The sequence below is a fragment of the Oncorhynchus clarkii genome, chromosome 11, assembly GCF_045791955.1.
Source record: "Oncorhynchus clarkii lewisi isolate Uvic-CL-2024 chromosome 11, UVic_Ocla_1.0, whole genome shotgun sequence".
In the NCBI taxonomy this organism is placed as follows: Eukaryota; Metazoa; Chordata; class Actinopteri; order Salmoniformes; family Salmonidae; genus Oncorhynchus; species Oncorhynchus clarkii.
In genome coordinates this window covers 10,840,383-10,860,285 of record NC_092157.1, presented here as the reverse complement: position 1 = coordinate 10,860,285, position 19,903 = coordinate 10,840,383, and the positions used below count along the sequence as shown (strand labels likewise).

General features: G+C 42.0%; 1 protein-coding gene across 6 annotated transcripts in view; it reads left to right on the top strand.

Moving 5' to 3' along the window:
* LOC139420192 (lethal(3)malignant brain tumor-like protein 4) overlaps window positions 1-19,903 on the top strand; it is a 125,535-nt gene that overhangs the window by 78,197 nt on the left and 27,435 nt on the right. For all 6 annotated transcript variants that reach the window (XR_011635476.1, XM_071170008.1, XM_071170009.1 and 3 more), the window contains one exon: window positions 5,254-5,321. Coding sequence is in view for 5 of the 6 variants with exons in the window: in XM_071170008.1 (XP_071026109.1) it covers window positions 5,254-5,321 (68 nt within the window). In the remaining variant the exon portion in view is untranslated. The remainder of the gene's footprint in view (window positions 1-5,253; window positions 5,322-19,903) is intronic.

Sequence of the window (19,903 nt, the reverse complement as noted above, 5' to 3'; positions counted from 1 at the left end):
TTCCTCCCCAATGTCTTGTATAATGCGAACACATTCTGACTGGTCCCACAAACCGATGGGTTGGGCCAGAGCCGGCCTACACAAATCATGAAGTAAGACATTGGCTTTGACACTCTGATTGGTTAGAGACGATCCAATCACAACGACCCTCATTTTGGCATTAGCACAAACGACGTCGGGACAACAGTTTTCAGACTAAATGTATGGAGCGGTCGACATTGCAGCGGAATTAAATTCAGGATGAGTCATCATGCAATTTCTGCACATTAATTGGCCAACTCAAAATGTTTTTTCTTACTGTGGGAATTTAAGGTTAGGCCACTCTAAAATCTTTTGGGATTAAGTAACCAACTCAAACGGTAAAATATTTTCACTATCTCACTTTATTATTGAAGACGTAAGTCCCACACTAGAAGAGGTAGTAGTAGTAGTAGTATACAGTAGTCTGAAGGTCTGAATTAAAATCCTTTCAGTGGTTCTCAATAGTTTGCACTGCATGTTTACATAGGAGATAGCAGTCCAACAATTCTTTTTCACATAATTTTCAGAAAAGATCTACTTACAAACAGCAGGGTTTAACATTTCCTTTTCTGTGTGACATTTGCAGTAGATTTGATTGGGGATTCAGTTATGGTCTCTGACTGCTTCTAGATCCGTCAATATCCTCTTGTAGAAGTAACGTCATCCAGGAAGAAGGGCAGAGGCTCAGTATAATCTCCTTTAAATCACTGTCTGACAGGAGATGTCAATGAGGGAATTTCTCCGAAGTGGAGCAGACAGGTGTTATGCCTTTTGGAGAATACGCATTCAAAGTTATGCTCCAAAGAGTTATGCTCCATAGATTTACTAAGACAGACATTCCTATTTAAGTCAATGTCATCATGTGTATATAGCTGTGTCCTTTCTAGTTATGCTACAGTGATGTGGCCCTCTAATCTCAATCGCTCCACCAGATATATTCAGGCCAGGCATCATGCATTCATTCTACTGCCTCTGAGCATGTAATTGAAGACGTTTCATAGCTAAATGACAAGACGAGAGAATTTTGCAGTAGACTTAACTTTTTGAAAGCGTGCATCTGTATGATGTGTTGCTGTAGTTTGTCCACAGACACCTTGGTCCAGGTCTTTCTCGTTGAGAAAACTGTCCCACTTTAAACCATGTCCATCTTATAAAGGCTTCATAAGCACTACATAAAGGCTTCATAAGCACTACGTAAATGCCAAGAGTCGTCAATATAAAATGTATTTTGATTTAACACTTTTTTGGTTACTACATGATTCCATATGTGTTATTTCATAGTTTTGATGTATTCACGATTATTCTACAGTGTAGGAAACAGAAAAAATAAAGAAAAGACCCTTGAATGAGTAGGTTTGTCCAAACTTTTGACTGGTATTGTAAGTATTCAGACTCTTTACTCAGTACTTTGTTGAAGCACCTTTCACAGCGATCACAGCCTCAAGTCTTCTTGGGTGTGACGCTACAAGCTTGGCCCACCTGTATTTGGGGAGTTTCTTCTCTTCATTCTTCTCTGCAGATCCTCTCAAGCTCTGTTAGATTGGATGTGGAGCGTCACTGCACAGGCTATTTTCAGGTCTCTCCAGAGATGTTCGATCGGGTTCAAGATCGTGCTCTGGCTGGGCCACTCGAGGACATTCAGAGACACTCATGCGTTGTCTTTGCTGTGTGCTTAGGGTTGTTGTCCTGTTGGAAGGTGAACCTTCTCCCCAGTCTGAGGTCCTGAGTGCTCTGGAGCAGGTTTCATCAATCCCTCTGTACTTTTCAATTATCTTCCCCTCGATCCTGACTAGTCTCCCAGTCCGTTGCACTGAAGAACATCTCCACAGCACAATGCTGCTTCCACCATGCTTTGCCATAGGTATGGTGCCAGATTTCCTCCAGACGTGATGCTTGGCATTCAGGCCAAAGAGTTCAATCTTGATTTTATCAGACCAGAGAATCTTGTTTCTCATGGTCTGAGAATCTTTAGGTGCCTTTTGGCAAACTCCATGTGGGCTGTCATGTGCCTTTTACTGAGGACTGACTTCCGTCTGGCCTCTCTACCAAAAAAGGGCTGATTGGTGGAGTGCTGCAGAGATGGTTCTCCTTCTGGAAGATTCTCCCACCTCCACAGAGGAACTCTGGAGCTTTTTCGGGGTCTTGGTCACCTCCCTAACCAAGGCCCTTCTCTCCTGATTGCTCAGTTTGGCCGGGCGGCCAGCTCTAGGAAAAGTCAAACTTATTCCATTTAAGAATGATGGAGGCCACTGTGTTCTTGAGGACTATCAATGCTATCAATGCTTCGGAAATGTTTTGGTACCCTTCCACAGATCTTTGTCTGGACACAATCCTGTCTCGGAGCTCTACGGACAATTCCTTCCACCTCATGGCTTGGTTTTTGCTCTGACATGCACTGTCAACTGTGGGACCTTTTTATATAGACAGGTATGTGCCTTTTCAAAATCATGAATGAATTTACCACATATGGACTCCAATCAAGTTGTAGAAACATCTCAAGGATGATCAATGGAAACACAATGCACGTGAGCTCAGTTTCAAGTTTCATAGCAAAGAGTCTAAAATATATTTTTTATAAATTTGCCAAAAAATCTTAACCTGTTTTCGCTTTGTCATTATGGGATATTGTGTGTAGATTGAGATGTTTTGTTGTATTTCATCCATTTTAGAATAAGGCTGTAACGTAACAGTGTGTGAAAACGTAGTGTTCTGAATACTTTCTGAATGCACGATTTGCACACATTGTGTACAGTTTAAATGTACATACACTTGGGTTGGAGTCATTAAAACTAGTTTTTTAATCACTCCACAAATGTCTTGTTAACAAACTATATCTACTATAATCTACTTTGCATGACAGAAGTCATTTTTCCAACAATTTTGTTTACAGACAGATTATTTCACTTGTAATTCACTGTATCACAATTCCAGTGGTCAGAAGTTTACATACACTAAGTTGACTGTGCCTTTAAACAGCTTGGAAAATTCCCCAAAATTATGTAATGGCTTTAGAAGCTTCTGATAGTCTAATTGACATCATTTGAGTCATTTGGAGGTGTACCTGTGGATGTATTTCAAGGCCTACCTTCAAACTCAGTGCCTCGTTGCTTGACGTCATGGGAAAATCAAAAGCAATCAGCCAAGACCTCAGAAAAATAATTGTAGATCTCCACTACATCCTTGGGAGCAATTTCCAAACGCCTGAAGATACCACGTTCACAATGAGCACTATTCACAGACCTATCATTACTGTAACCTCAGCACCAGACACAGATATTTTTCTCCGTCAAGAGAACATTGCCCATTGATGTACAGAAGTTTGTAAGATGGTACAATGGTGTTAATGCTATTTAGCCATTGTACTTTTATAGTGGGATGTCTTATTATATCATGGTGAAATACTTCGATGTAAGCCATCCCAGGTTTACAAGAGGAGGTGACATTGTACGTAAACTAAAACAAAGCGAGGCATTCTGGCAGTACTCCTTAGACCAGTGGTCAAGTCGATCGCGATTGTCGATCTCCAAGGCATTTCTTAATCGATCGCCAAACATTTCAGTAAAAAAAACTAAGATTTTTAGTCTCGGGCTGTTGGTGGTAGGTGCAGCCAATTCAGGGTAGGTAAACTGTTGCAATTTCATGTGTCTGAAGGTACAAACTCTGCCTTCCCGGTGGGCTTGGAGAGGAAATGAAGCGCACTATGCCAGACAGCTGGCCAGTCGGATGTCTCCGATTACCATTTCTGCAGTAACTAGCAGGCATAAAAGAAAGCTACAACAAAGTTGATACTGTGAGATTTTAAAACGTTTATAACCATGACTAGAGAGACTGTCAACGAATACAGCAAAGAGCTGCTGTTTTTATGAGTGAGTTCATGTTTAAGTTCTTACTCAGCATTGTCAACACTTTTATAAGCCATAAAATGTGCGTTCTTCCTATTCCCACTAAGCGCTACAACAAGCACTGCAGCAGTAATGAATTAGTAGGAACGTGTCTCTGTAGGCTTGTGTTATTATTAGCGGCTTGGGTCTTTTTTAATATCAAGGAATATTTCACTTTCTCTGTTCATCGGAGTAATAACATGAATTTGTGCGTGAGGCAGAAATAATGCAGTGCTACTCGAGTTTCGCCATCAGCTGGAAGACAGTGTCCCTTTTTGGTCAGTGTCAGTGGAGGAAAGGGAGAGCAGAGGGATGTTGAGAGACGGACCCTCAGTCTGCTGCTCTCTCCCTCCCTCCACTGAGACTGACCATCAGATGCAGGCACCACCAGCCCAGTAAAATAAAAAGCAAATTATTTAAATGTATGCTCATTCAGCTGTGTAATAAGTAATACAACATTGGATCTATTACCGGTGTGATCATTTAGCCTACCTCAAATTTTGAAATATACTTTTTTTTAAATCCCCAAACAATGCATTGACAGGTAAATTCCAGCAAAGCCAGTATGCTGTGAAAATGTATTGGACCTATAGCTTACTGCACTAACATCATTGTTACAGTACTGTTTATAATTGGTTAATGTTGCATAGGCTTACCTTTTTTTTAAGTCATGTTAATAAAAATCAGAGCAGTAGATCTCGGCTTGCATTTTGACTCAGTGATCTTGACTCAGAAAATGTTGGTGACCGCTGTGGGGCTAAACAAGGATTTTTCACTGTCCTCATTCTATAATGTTGTTGCCTTGATTTTGAGGGTCTCTGTGTCTCTCCAGATTCACTGACACCCAAATATCACCTATGTACTTTTTTATTAGTATTATTTTGTGCCATTTACCTAAACATATTATTATTATTATTATTATTATTTTCTTATTATTGTCTCAATGGGCCACTAGGCTATACATAGGAGCTAAGTGCCATGGTCAGGTCACTCTGAGGGAAACGTCAGCTTGATGTCGAAACGCCAGTCAGGTTTTTATCCTGGACAATGGATTAAAGTGAGCTAAAATAAATCAATCTGCTTGTTTTGTTAAGTGCTCCAACTCCTGCCTTGAATAAGTCATTTTGGAAGGTTTTCTTGGTAAGGCCTTCTCATCATGGCGATATACTGTACTTTGATGTAAGCCATCCCAGGGGTATATTCACTCCTTTGTTATGACCTAAAAGCAGGTCCTCTTCAAAGCTGGCCCTGTAAGTGAATTGCTTCCTCTGTAAAATAATATTTTTTTTCCTCTTTCTCTTTTTCTCTCTTTTTCTCTCTTTCCCCCTCTCTCTCTTTCTCTTCTCTCCAGACTCACAACTAAATATCTGCGAGTCAAAGAAGAGGACGAAGAGATTGACTTGAATAGCATGATCGAAGGTAAGGCATGATTTGGCCATTTCCAGCTTTCTCCCCCTCCTCCTCATTGAGTGGGCTGAGTTTCAATTGAAAAAGCTGGGGTAGATGGTTCACAGGTTGTCGTTAATTGGTATTAGTGATGTGCTGTCATCATTTGGATGCGTTCCCTCGCTTCGCTGGCTCTCTGGAGTATCGTATGTTCATATGATGTAAAACGCATCATAGCGATTGTATTTCTGCTTGTATGAGGAATAGCTCAGATACACATGAAAACATGTTACACACAGGCACACACACTTAATCCTGTGCTCTGTTATACCACTGGACGGGGTCAGAATGCCCTTTTTCAAGTTAAGTCTCATCACCAAAAGCGATTCAGCCAGTGACTGGTTTTAATTGTATAAGCAGCTTGCCTGCTGCATAGCATTTGAAAGGTAGTTGCTCTCTACGAAGATGGCTGGTTTTGCCAACAAGCAATATACATCACTGGAGGGTCGGAGACCCAATTTGACTTGAGGTATTAGATGTCAGTCACGGTTGTTACGGGGCAATTTCTCTGTGAAATTGGTCGTTTTCATGTAGAAAGGCAGTATTAGTCATGAGTCACTGGATCACCTGGCCCCGCAATCACTCATTTTGATTACTGTGAGCACATGTGTAATGGAGTTCAAGAGTGGTTCAAAAACCTAAAGTAAAACGCAAACCTTTAGATACAGGACATTCAGAAAGTACTCCGATCCCTTGACTTGTTCCACATTTTGTTACGTTACAGCCTTATTCTAAAATGGATTAAATCGTTTTTTCCCCCACATCAATCTATACAAAATACCCCACAATGACAAAGCAAAAACAGGTTTTTATAATCTTATACAAATTCATAAATTATTAAACTAAAATATACATTGACATAAGTATTCAGACCCGTTACTCGGTACTTTGTTGAAGCACCTTTGGCAGCGATTACAGCCTCGAGTCTTCTTGGGTATGAAGCTTGGCACACCTGTATTTGGGAGTTTCTCCCATTCTTCTCTGCAAATCCTCTCAAGCCCTGTCAGGTTGGATGGGGAGTGTCACTGCACAGCTATTTTCAGTACTTTTCAGAGATGTTTGATCAGGTTCAAGTCCGGGCTCTGGTGGCTGGGACACTCAAGGACATTCAGAGACTTTTCTCGAAGCCACCCCTGCGTTTTCTTGGCTGTGCTTAGGGTCGTTGTTTTGTTGGAAGGTGAACCTTCTCCCCAGTCTGAGGTCCTGAGGGCTCTGGAGCAGGTTTTCATCAAGGATCTCTCTGTACTTTGCTCTGTTCATCTTTGCCTCAATCCTGACAATTCCTTCGATCTCATGGCTTGGTTTTTGCTCTGACACGCACTGTCAACTGTGGGACCTTTATATAGACAGGTGTGTGCCTTCCTAAATCCTGTCCAATCAACTGAATGTACCATTGAATTGACCATTTCCAAAAATGTCTAAACCTGTTTTTACTTTGTCATTATGGGGTATTGTGTGTGTGTATATTGATGAGGGGACATTTTTAGAATAAGGCTGTAACCTAACGAAATGTGGAACAAGTCAAGGGGTCAGAATACTTTCCGAATACACTGTAGGTTTTTCTTTTCACTACTCAGCAATTTTGAGGCCCAACAACATCTAGATTCCTTCATCGGATAACTTCATTGATTGTTATGAATTGGTGGGTGGTTTCCATGGCAAACAGAGCCTACGAGCCATTTTGAATCGCAGTCAGCAGGAGAGAAGTAGGGGGGGGGGGACACACAGGGAGGGTTAGTGTGTATGTGCACGTGTGCCTTTTTCTTTGTTAAGCTGTCAGTTTCTACCAAGGAAAAAGAAACACGGCGTCGCCTGAATGGAGCCCTTTTCGGGCCGAGTGCATTTCTCCTACGGCCTATCAGAGTGCGATACTAATTTTAGCTCCCGCGACAGCAGCCCTTCCTGTGAGGATGATAAGAGGAGGGGAAAGAGCTCTAGGTGTGACGACAGAACGCATTACTGCCACGGCCGGAGCAGCTGCCAGCCAGACCACCCACACACATATAGTAAACACACACACACAGAGAGCCAAACACACACATATAGTAAACACACCCACACAGAGAGCCAAACACACACACTTTCACACACACCACACTCGCCTTACCTCCAGGCCACAAGGCCCCAATTGTTTCTGCCATGGGTTTGTTCTCTGCTGCCTCACCGAACTGAACAAACTGATCCTTACTCTACTGTGGAGGATAGATTCTGGGGCCTGGATTTAATTTAGTACATTCTGTACTAACAATGTGATAAGATGGTGAGAGATCAACACACAAAGAGAAATTAAACTGAAGAATACGCAGGAATCTCATACTTCTCACTCCCCGCAGCAGAAATGCCCATTCTTGTCAGTTGTTTCCTCTTTTTAAATGTTTTGTTATTTTTCTCATCAGCTGTCGGATGGCAAGTTGTCAGAACAGAATAGACTTGCCGGATCACCCCACCCTTGGACTCTCTCATAGCTGAAATCCCTTCTGAAAGGGTCAGATGTGACAGACTGTGATACAGTGACAGGTGTGAAGGTAGCGTTTGGTTGTTGTTAGGACTACTTCAGTCACTTTGATTCGGCCGTGGCTAGAGAGAGAGAACGGGAGAGAGTGGTGTGTGGTGGAGCCCCGCCCGCTGCCACCGACAGGTGACAGACCGCAGAGGGCACAGAGATGCAAATCGTCTCTTCCTCTTCTAGATTTTCTCTCACCTCTCTCTGTTCTCCTCTCCTCACCTCTCTCTGTTCTCTTGTCCTCACCTCCCTCCGTTCTCCTCACCTCCTCCGTTCTCCTCTCCGTTCATATCTCCTCACCTCTCTCTGTTCTCCTCACCTCTCTTCGTTCTTCTCTCATCACCTCCTCCGTTCTCCTCTCCTCACCTCCTCCGTTCTCCTCTCCTCACCTCCTCCGTTCTCCTCACCTCTCTCCGTTCTCCTCTCATCACCTCCTCCGTTCTCCTCTCATCGCCTCCTTCGTTCTCCTCTCATCGCCTCCTCCGTTCTCCTCTCCTCACCTCCTCCGTTCTCCTCTCCGTTCATCTCTCCTCACCTCTCTCTGTTCTCCTCACCTCTCTCCTTTCGGGATGTGACCAAGGCTCTGTAAGGTCACTTTTACAGAGCTACAAAGTTCCTCTGTCAAGATGGGAGAACCTTCCAGAAGGACAACCGTCTCTGCAGCACTCCACCAATCAGGCTTTTATGGTAGAAAGGCCAGACAGAAGCCACTCTTCAGTGAAAGGCACATGACAGCCCTCTTGGAGTTTGCCAAAAGGCACCTAAAGGACTCTGACCGTGAGAAACAAGATTATCTGGTCTGATGAAATCTAGATTGAACTCTTTGGCCTGAATGCCAAGTGTCACGCCTGGTGGAAACCTGGCACCATCCCTACGGGGAAGCATGGTGGTGACAGCATCATGCTGTGGGGATGTTTTTCAGTGGCAGGAACTGGGAGACTAGTCTGGCTTGAGGGAAAGATAAACATGGCAAAGTACAGGGAGATCCTTGATGAAACCTGCTCCAGAGTGCTCAGGACCTCAGACTAGGGCGAAGGTTCACATTCCATCATGACAACAACCCTAAGCACACAGCCAAGACAAACCAGGAGTGCCAAACTTGTAGCCTCATACCCAAGAAGACTCGAGGCTGTAATCGCTGCCTTAGGGGCTTCAACAAAGTACTGAGTAAAGGGTCTGAATACTTATGCATATGCAAAAAATTCTACAAACCTGTTTTTGCTTTGTGTGTAGATTGATGAGGGGGGAAAACTATTTAACCCATTTTAGAATAAGGCTGTAACGTAACAAAATGTAGATAAAGTCTAGGGTTCTGAATACTTTCTGAATGCACTGTATATACTGTAGCTAATTAATGATTGGTTATTACATAATAAGCTTCTAACATAGGCTTTGTCTCTTGCACAATACGCAAGCACCTGAGCTCCGCTGGCCTCTCCTTTTAAAATGCTCCTTAGCTCTTGGAATCCCATGCAGGAAAAGGTAGACTAGAATAGCTTGCTGGACATTTATTTATTTTAGTATTTCTTAAACCAATAGATTATTCGAAGTGGAACACAATCACTCTTTTTGTTTGTTGCTGAACGTTAAATACAGCAGCCAATAGAACTCACGCGTAGTTTGAAAGAAGAGCGAACGGCTGTAGGATATAGCAGTTATTTATTCAGACCCATAACCATTCAATCTTATTGAAGAGAAGTGAAAGCCTTCTGCATCTAATTCTAGTCCTATATTATTCAAGGATGTCATTGGAATGATGAAGATAAGGACAACGAAACGTATTTCATTTAACTGTTGATAGCAGGGAATGAATGAAGCAACAATAGAGAAAGAGGAGGTAGGCTAATAACATTAGGGTTCCCTAAAGGTAGGCTATATATGCGTCAGCCTACTAATTATAAATAGGCCCTATTATATTTCAAAATTAAAATCAAATTCGCTAGCCTATACACTTGTAACTTTGTAGGCCGCATGTGTTGCACCAGAATGGCATGTTCTCTTCTGCTTTATCATGGTTTGAACAATGTGTGTACTTCCTGTCCATATAATACAGTACAGTAATGCAGTTTACACCAAAAAAATATTAGCCTGCTGGAGCTAGTTTCCTTTATTTACCAAAGATAGCATATAGCTAGCTATATCTACAGGCTTTTTCTGTCATGTGCAATGTGCAGTAGCCCATATCATATATGTATTGGATAACGGCACAATCATATAGGCTTTTTTGGGCTTATTAAATGTTAATGTAGGTTCTCACTGAATGTATTTAATATAGGGCTCATCAGGCTCAGGTAGCATCAGTTTAGAATTGTCATGCTGATCAAAGCTCTAATAAAATCCAGACACTTATATGCTTTATAATGCTTTCGAATGGCTCTTCCGATTTTGGCGGGAAATATCGGGCTATCCGGGAGAAAAGTGATTTATTCTCGGTAAGGAACATTTCTAAAATACCGGGAAAATATTCAACCCTATAACCAGCCTCAGACTTAGGAAGATGTGAAACTTTCCTTTTTATTCCATATGAGTTTTATTTGCCCATCTGTGACCGTCCGCCTCGATTCGGTCTTATGCAGCAAAATTTGAAATTGTGTTTTTTACATTGGATGAAAGTAGAGACTCCGAACTACAAAATGTTATATCATACACTGCAGTTGAGGAACAATGGGACATAATTCTGCTTTGAAAGTGAATTAACTTGTAACCCTTCTTCTGAGAAAATGGCCCTTGAATGTTTTGGTACCTACTGGAGAGCTCTTCTTTGTCTACACCCATTTGGCATCCTTCACACTCTCTTAAGCATTAGCCTCACTCATCTCTTTAAGGATTCACATGTGAGGCAATGTGGTAAACACCTATATCAAATAAAATCAACATTTATTTGTGACTTGCACAGGATACAGAAGGTGTAAACGGTACACTGTAGTGGTTACTTGCATAGTAGCAATATCAAAAACAGAAAGTTTTTATGAATATTTTACCATTTATTAGATGAGGCTTACCCCGATACCCTTGTCGAAATTGATGGGTCATGTGAAGGAAACGCTATAACTACCCCCAAGCCACACCTAGCTAAGTGGATGGGTCACTATTGTCAAGACATGTACACATCTTCATGAAATACAATAGATGGCCGTAATCACCCCCCAGACACACCTGGTTAATTTGATGGGTCATGTAATAATCCGGCCAATGTGGAGTCTTTTGTTTAGACATGTAGATAGCTACCTAGCTAAACAATGACCCGGCATAATCCAAACTCATACTACTACCAAGTTCAAACATTGTCATAGCTGTAGTATGAATCTGCAGGTAGCTAAAGCTAACAAACTAGGTTCAACTAGCAATGCAAATGGCTTTCTGATTCAAATAATATTACTACACAGATCATAGCTAGCTAGCCAGCAAGCAATGTTTCCTAGCTAACTAATAAAAATGAAACGTATATCTGAAAATGTAGCTAGACTCTTGCCCATATACATGGATGAACGCTTCACGGCAGACTGGAATCATTTAACTCCGTTTAGTTTGTAGCTGTATCTTGTTTGGCCGGCATTGTGTCAAGTCACTCCGGTTCACTCTGACCGTGTTGTGTGCAGAAAGTAGCCCATCACTGATCTGTCGACAGCGCCTGCTAAATTCAGGTTATCAATGTTGTTGAGAAAAATATCAAAGCTTTTATCGTTCTCGATGGCAAACGTTATATCTTTAAAAAACGGCGCAGTAGAAAGGACTGTCAACACGTACTGAACAACTCATGTTATAGACAGAAACATGCTACATTGCAGACCAATCCAAGCTCATCTCCCGTCATGTCCAGCCCATCCATTATCTCAGCCAATCATGGCTAGCGGGAAGGTTTCTGTCTTCCATGGCTAAACCAACTAGGCTCATAACTAGGCTCTTTTTTTTTCTTCTAATTTATGGATAGAATACAGGTTTGTTATTAAAGCACATGAAAGTTCACATGTTCCAGAAGGCATTTCTGCCAAAAAATGGCTCTCCTGTGAAGTAGTGGCGTGCGACATACGCCTAGTTTCCTGAAACGAGTCACATATACAGTCTGTTATGACCAAGTATACTTTCTTAAAGAATGTCTTCATTGGGGTAATTGGTATTACCGAGGAATAAATAAATAAACTTTGGGAGCCATGCCATTCTGAAGAGATATTTTCTACTTTAAGAATTTTGGGAAGATTTCCCATTTTAATTACATCTGCTTTCAAATTGTTTAGTAACGGGATAAAGTTGTATTTGTTGTTTGTTGTCACTTATTACGCATCCTAAGTATCTGATATGTTTTGTCGTCAACTTTAAAGCATTGCTGTAGATCAGAACTGGTAAATAAACAACTCTAAGGGTGGCCCAATAAAATGTTGTTTTATATTTTCCCAAATTGTTTTGTCACCTTATTTTTCCTGGTTTTAGATATTGATTTATTTTTAGACAAAAAACAATTGAGATGTTCTTAGTCCATGTCAATGCTTAAATCACATCAGGAGAAAAATGTTATAGGTCTGGAAGAACACTAACAAATTTAAATTCCCCATTAATTGCGCTTCTGGCACTTTAATTGCGCATTTACAGTAGCAAGTGAGGAGTGTGATGTCTAATGTGCAGGTCTAGCAATGATTCTGTACTTTTGCTGCTCATTTCATGGCAAAGTTTGCAAATAACAAATAGATACAATATATATATACTGTTCTCACTCATGATATACTTCTTCCAGGTAAGCCTACTTTGCAGTTAACATTTAATTGAGAAGGTTTTGGGGAAGGTATTTCTGTCAACCCACAAGATGGTTATCACATCAACTGGCTACACACAGAGTGATAGACAAACGCACGCACCACACAGACAGACAGACAGGGGCAATATTGCTGGAAATTAATTGGCAGATATTGTGTTATTTTGTATTTTTTTTAGCCAATAGGGGCTGACCAGGGGTAGGATAATATCAATGTTGTGTTGATTAGACAGATAGTAGCTGGGAGCTTGCGTTGTCTGATTCTTTTGAGATTTGTTTATGACAGTTTGAGTACATGCAATTGACCTGTTGAAGACCCCTGCTGTAGGTCATGAGTTATTTAGAAAAAAATCAAATAGAGTTCCACAGTATGAGTCATAATACCCATAACAAGGAAATGGTTCCAATCGTTTTTCTACCATTTAATTCTTCCCATAGGGGATTTTAGAAACACTTTTAAAAAAGGGCTGTGTTTCATGTAGGCTTACCGTTGCATAACGTTTTGCAATCCGCGTATATCTTTCTAGGATAAAGTGACTTTCATCAATGCATTTGCCTGTATTAACCCCCCCCCCCCCCCCCCCCCCCGCAATATTAAATGCTAATTAGCTGCTGATGTGGCTATCATAAAGATCTACAAATGCCGTGATGATCTGGACGGGACTGCCGAATCCGGGCAAAGGTTAGAATCTCTGGATTAACTATCTGTCAGCCTAGTTTAGGAATGATTCATTTTTTTTTGTACACTCAGTGCATTTAGAGAATGTGGGCTGAGCAGACATTTAACAGAGAACACACGGAAAACATAAAACAAATGACTTTTTTGTACTTTGAGGCTCTATGCCTTTTTAGGGCTTTTAAACTCAAACTGCTCTCCTAATGTAACAGAAGTCTGTGGATGATGTCATTCTACATACATTGGCAAAAGACTGCCACTTAAATGAATGTGTAGTAGGGGTTGGGAGAGTGTGGTCCACCTAGAGACTGAAGTGAGATGAGTGGAGCCCCACACATACTTCAGGGAAGTGTCTGACGCTGTCCCAGCTCACCCGGTCCGACCCCTCGGAGAGCCCCTCTCCACTCTCACCAATAACCATCTTTGGATCTTAGCTATAATGACAAACAAGGAATGATAATGACTCAATATCCTCTCCTAATCTGTACGGAACTCTTATTCATTTTACAGCAGGTTTGCAAGTCAATAAAATAAATACAATTGATATTGTAGTATAGTTAAATCCTTCCTTCTGTCTCTCTCCCAGGGCAAACCCATCCCTCTCCACTTCCCCTCCCAGTTTTCTCCCCCTTTTACTCCACCCAAGCTAAGCTTGCATCCCTGCCCACGCAAGCTAAGCTAGTCCCTACATCCTATTCTTGCCCACCCAAGCCAAGCTTGTAATTGGCCATAATCGGCGTCCAAAAAGGCCAATTACCGATTATGAAAACTTGAAATCGGCCCTAATTAATCAGTCGACCTCTAGTCCCTACCTCCGATCCTTCCCACCCTCCCTACCTCTGACACCCATCCATCCATCAACTTACTCATCCATTCTCATTCACCCCCCCCCAACATATACCCTGTGCATACACACACCCATTCTCTCCCACCGTCGTACACATATTCATATTCACCATCTCTCACACTCCCATTCATATATACACCTACACTCCCATTCATATATACACCTACACTCCCATTCATATATACACCTACACTCCCATTCATATATACAACAACACTCCCATTCACATATACACGACACTCCCATTCACATATACACCGACACTCCCATTCACATATACACCGACACTCCCATTCACATATACACCGACACTCCCATTCACATATACACCGACACTCCCATTCACATATACACCGACACTCCCATTCACATATACACCGACACTCCCATTCACATATACACCGACACTCCCATTCACATATACACCGACACTCCCATTCACATATACACCGACACTCCCATTCACATATACACCGACACTCCCATTCACATATACACCGACACTCCACACACATGGGCATCCATAGAACAGTTATTGACAGAAGCTTTATTTCGCCCCTTTGAATTGTCTTTTCAGTGTCCATGTAGCCCATTGCCAATGGCAACTTGTATTGTTACTTCATAGAGAAGAACAGTTACTTGGGGAAAGTAGAGTGTAGATTTTATTGGGCATCACTGTATGTAGCCTAGTGAGCTGATGGTTTTTTCCTTCTCAAAGCAGGGAGCTCTCCTCCTTCAACTGGGAAGGCTTTTTGTAGCTTTAATTAGGGCTTCTGAATTCCATGCTTTGCGTTCCCTTCCATACCCACAGCACTGCCGGGAAGCGAAACTGAGACTTGATCCAATTTTACTCCAATGAACTGTCTGATTGGAATGTATTCCTTGCGTCTCTCTCTCAGCCTAGCAGACAGGTCCTGGACTAATGAAATGGACTGGGCTTGGATTTAGATTTCCTTTCCCCCCTTTGTGGCCTCTGAATGCCCTGATGACAGCTTTGCAATCTCTTGGCATTCTCTCAACCAGCTTCATGAGGTAGTCACCTGGAATGCATTTCAATTAACAGGTGTGCCTTGTTAAAGGTTAATTTGTGGAATTTCTTTCCTTAATGCGTTTGAGCCAATCAGATGTGTTGTGACAAGGTAGGGGTGGTTTACAGAAGACGGCCCTATAAAGGACCAAGTCTATATTATAGCAAGTACACCTCAAATAAGCAAAGAGAAATGATAGTCCATCTTCTTTCCGACATGGTCAGTTAATCCCGAAAAATGTCAAGAACTTTGAAAGTTTCTTCAGTTGCAGTCACAAAAATCATCAAGCGTTATGATGAATCTGGCTGTCATGAGGACCACCACAGGAAAGGAAGACCCAGAGTTACCACTGCTGCAGAGGATAAGGTCATTAGAGTTACCAGCCTCAGAAATTGCAGCCCAAATAAATGCTTCAGAGTTCAAGTAACAGACACATCTCAACATCAACTGTTCAGAGGAGACTGTGTGAATTTGTGTGTGTGTGTCAGGGATTTATGTAGAATTCAAGGCACACTTAACCAGCATGGCTACCACAGCATTCTGCAGCGATACGCCATCCCATCTGGTTTGCGCTTAGTGGGACTGACATTTGTTTTTCAACAGGACAATGACAGAAACACCCCTCCAGGCTGTATAAGGGCTATTTGACCAATAAAGAGAGTGATGGAATGCTGCATCAGATGACCTGGCCTCCATAATCACCCGACCTCAACCCAATTCAGATGGTTTGGGATGAGTTGGACCACAGAGCGAAGGAAAAACACAAGTGCTCAGCATATGTGGGAACTCCAAGACTGTTGGAAAAGCATTCCAGGTGAAGCTGGTTGAGAGAATGCCAAGAGTGTGCAAAGCTCAAATATAAAATATATTTGGATTTGTTTAACACTTTTCTTTGGTTATTACATGATTCCACATGTGACTCTCCACCTGGATTCGGTCTTATGTAGCACAATTTGAATTTCAGTGTTTTACATTGGATTAAAGTAGAGACTCGGAGCTACAAAATGGTATATCATACACAGCAGAGGAACAATGGGAAAGTAATTATACTTTGAAAGTTGATAAACTTGTAAACTCCCTTTTCAGAAAAGGGCCTTATTTTGGAACCTACTAGAGAGCTCTCCTTTGTCTACACCTATTCAGCACCCTCTTTAGCCAGCCCCACCCCTCTCTTTAAGGGGTGGGGCTGGCTAAGGCTCTTTAAGAATTCACATGAGGTCATGTGATAAAGACTAAAAGTGGTAGTAGCCTACAATCAAGAAAATTCCCAGGGAAACAGAAAGTGTCCAGATAAAAATAGATGACGCACACAGACACACTTGTCTAAATCGATGGGTCATGTGAAAGAAATGCTGTAGTGGTGGAAAAATTACTAAGTTGTCATACTTGAGTAAAAGTATAGATAATTTCAAATTTCTTATATTAAACCAGACGGCACAATTGTATTTTTATTTTTTAAATAGCCAGGGATACAATGTACTTAAGTATCACTAAAAGTTTACTAAAGTAATTATATCAATACTTGCATATTATAGGCATTTCCACTGCCATTTCTTGCATTATTAATTTTACAGACACAAAAAGATCCCACCATGTGGAACAAACAAATGATCTTTCTGCATTTATAACATTGTACAAAAACCTCTTGTTTCCATCACAGCTGTTGTGGAAACGTAGTTACTGTTGCACATTTGTAAGGCTAAATAGATCATCCAGTTACCTAAACATTTGCTGTTGTAGCTAGGACAGCGCTGCCCAAATGACCCCATGTGGGGTCACCTAATATGAACATGGGGTCGCGGGAGAATTTTCAAAATCCTGAAGAAATAAAATATATACAAAGGCGATATCATATTTTGTATCTCAAAATCATTGTAATGTGGTAAATCTTAAAAATCTAAATGAAAAGTTTTCAAATCTAAAGGACATAATTCAACCAGAGAGCACTTGACCGTTGGACTTAAATCGTTCTCATGGTGAACGTCTAGGGCCGCTAAGCTATGAAACCACACACTGTTGCAGAGACTTTGATATTACCGGCCCCAATTGATATGGTGAAAACAATGTGTGGGGAGGCAGAGACCTAGAAACTCCTATCGATACCTTTTGTCAGATAGCATACATTCTTCGTGTTATTGCTAGCAATCAAGAGGAAACTGACTGAACGACTCAGCTTTTGCTCTCCAAATGGATGTTAGCTGTGAGGGCCGAGATGGCCAGACATTGACTTTTGTTCACTATACATGTTGGATGCTATTCACGAGGACATATTGTTCTGTCTCACAATTCTCGAGCATGAAACGGCACAGGGGATGTTCAGTGTGCTGCGTGGCAATATTGACGAAAAACTGATTCCGTGGGATTGAATGGTGGGCTTTTGCACAGATGGGGCTCCATCTATGGCGGGACGGCGGGCAGACCTCTGCATTCTATGAGTCTCCCTCTGCCATATGGACACATTGTATGATACACTGAGAACAGCTGGCAGCAAAAGAGCTGAGCACAGACTGCTCACCTCCAACGCTTAGAAGAGCACTTTGGGACCTAATTCCCAAATAAGTTTGACTGTGATCCTGGCTCAGTTGACATGCCAGTAAGTGAAATCGAACAGCTGATTGAGCTGTCATGTGACCGAAAGCATTCACGGGTCACTACAGAGGTGTTTTTGGTTCTTGACTCAAAGGGAATAATATCTACTTTTGAGCATTAATGTCGCATTCAAAACAACTGGGAACTCGGAACTACGAACTCGGATCCAACTTCAGTGCGTTCAAGACAACTGGGAACTAGAAAAAATGTTCTGACTGGAAAAAATCGCTTTGAACCGTCATCCAACTCGGACTTCCAACTCAGGAACTCTGGTCTCTTTCTAAAGCTCTGACTTTCTGACCTGAAGATCACTGATGTCATGATTTGACCTCCATATTTTTTATTTGAGAGTTCCCAGTTGTCTTTAAAGCACCATAAAAGTCATGCTACCCTTCATATCTGTGTGAAGCTGGATTCAGTGCTCTCGTCTGTATTAAAACCAAATATCCATCCAGGTTGGATGTGACAGCAGAGATGAGGTGCGCACTGTCAACCACGCCTCCTGACTTTGAGAAGCTCCGGCGCGACATGCATCAAGCACACCCATCTCATTAGTGGTGGCAAGATAAGATACTGGACTAATTTGCATTGACTGTCATAGCCGCAAATAAAAAATAAACATTGGCTGTTAAATTCTGTAATTTTTTCACATGGAATCTAAATGGGGTCATGGGAACCCCTAAGCTAGCATGTTGAAATATGCAAAAGAGAGATTTTCTGACAACAAAGTTACAACTGGTGGCTTCCGAGTCACCACTGGTTTAGTCTGAGACGAGTCATGAAAATCATGACTTGAATCCTGGACTCGAGTACCGCAACACTGTAGTATAGTTAAAACATTTGTGTACTGTGACACTGCAATGATCAATACGGCGCTGTAGTTTACATTTCTTGTCCCGCTCTAGAAGACAATCATATTCTGGTTTTGATTCATTCATAACTGTCTTATGGTTGAATACACTCGGTGTCAGGGCAATCCATCTGTATGAAATAATGTGAATTATTTTAATGTGATAAATGATTGTGTTATTGTAATCAGGTCATCCTCGCCAACTGCAATTGAAATATCTTGACTCGTGACTTGCGTTTCCAGTTCCCACTGTGGAATAACAGTAGAAGAGTGTGTGTATGAGCCTGATCGGGCCTCCCATAGATGCAGCATGACACACAACTCTATATAACTCTCACTACTCTGCACCTTTTTGAGGATTCACTATGTGATGCACAGCTCTCTTTCTCTTTGGATGGCAATCTGTCGTAGCCCCAGAGTCTCCTCTCGCTCTCTCTCTCTCTCTCTCGCCTGCTCTCTTTCGCTCTCTCTCGCTCTCTCTATACTGAATAACGAAGAGCAGGTCCTATCTCAGTCTCCTAACTGTGCAGGGAAACAGATGGTCCCTATCTGATACTGGCTGGGGAGAGATGCACCCCAGACACAATCATTTTCTAGCGCCCAAGTGGCCCCCACCTCCCGTGGCCTGCTCACATTTCCCTGTTGCTGTTGAATATGGGCTAAAGCTGCTGCAATCTTTTCTGTCTTCTCACATATCTTTATTTACATATCACGCTGGTATGAAACAGCAGAGCTTTTGAGGCAGTTGGAATTTCAGGGTAGAGGTGAAAGCCTGAATGGATCTTTTTGGGTTGGTTTAGTGCTATGCCATCCACAATAATCCTTGTTTAAATATCAAGTTGGTTTTGATGTCATTGCCAGTCACTGTTGTGAGGACATGGGTGTTATCAGTGGCGAATCGGTGCCATTTTTAATTACTGTTATTTTGGCTTTAGGGGGCAGTAAACAGTCCTGACAGCGTATAATCTGTCTGTTGCCATAGCAGCTGAGGAAGAAGCTGTATGGCCAGCTCGGCCGATAACTAGGGCGAGTCCGTCGCGCCCCTGCCCGCTCACTTCCTACACAGGGTCCTCATGTCTTACCAACTGCTGATTTGGGGGTGGGAAGGGGAGGAGGGAGAAGGAGGGAGGCAGAGAAGGTTATGCACTGGGTGTGCTTAGTAATGACTAGGCTCTCTGCTGACCTGTATTTGTCAGTGCATCGTGTGTGTGTGTGTGTGTGTGTGCATGAATGATTGCTCAAGCCCTTTGTGTCTTTGTGAGGGGTTAGTGTGCATGAATGATTGCTCAAGCCCTTTGTGTCTTTGTGGGGGGGT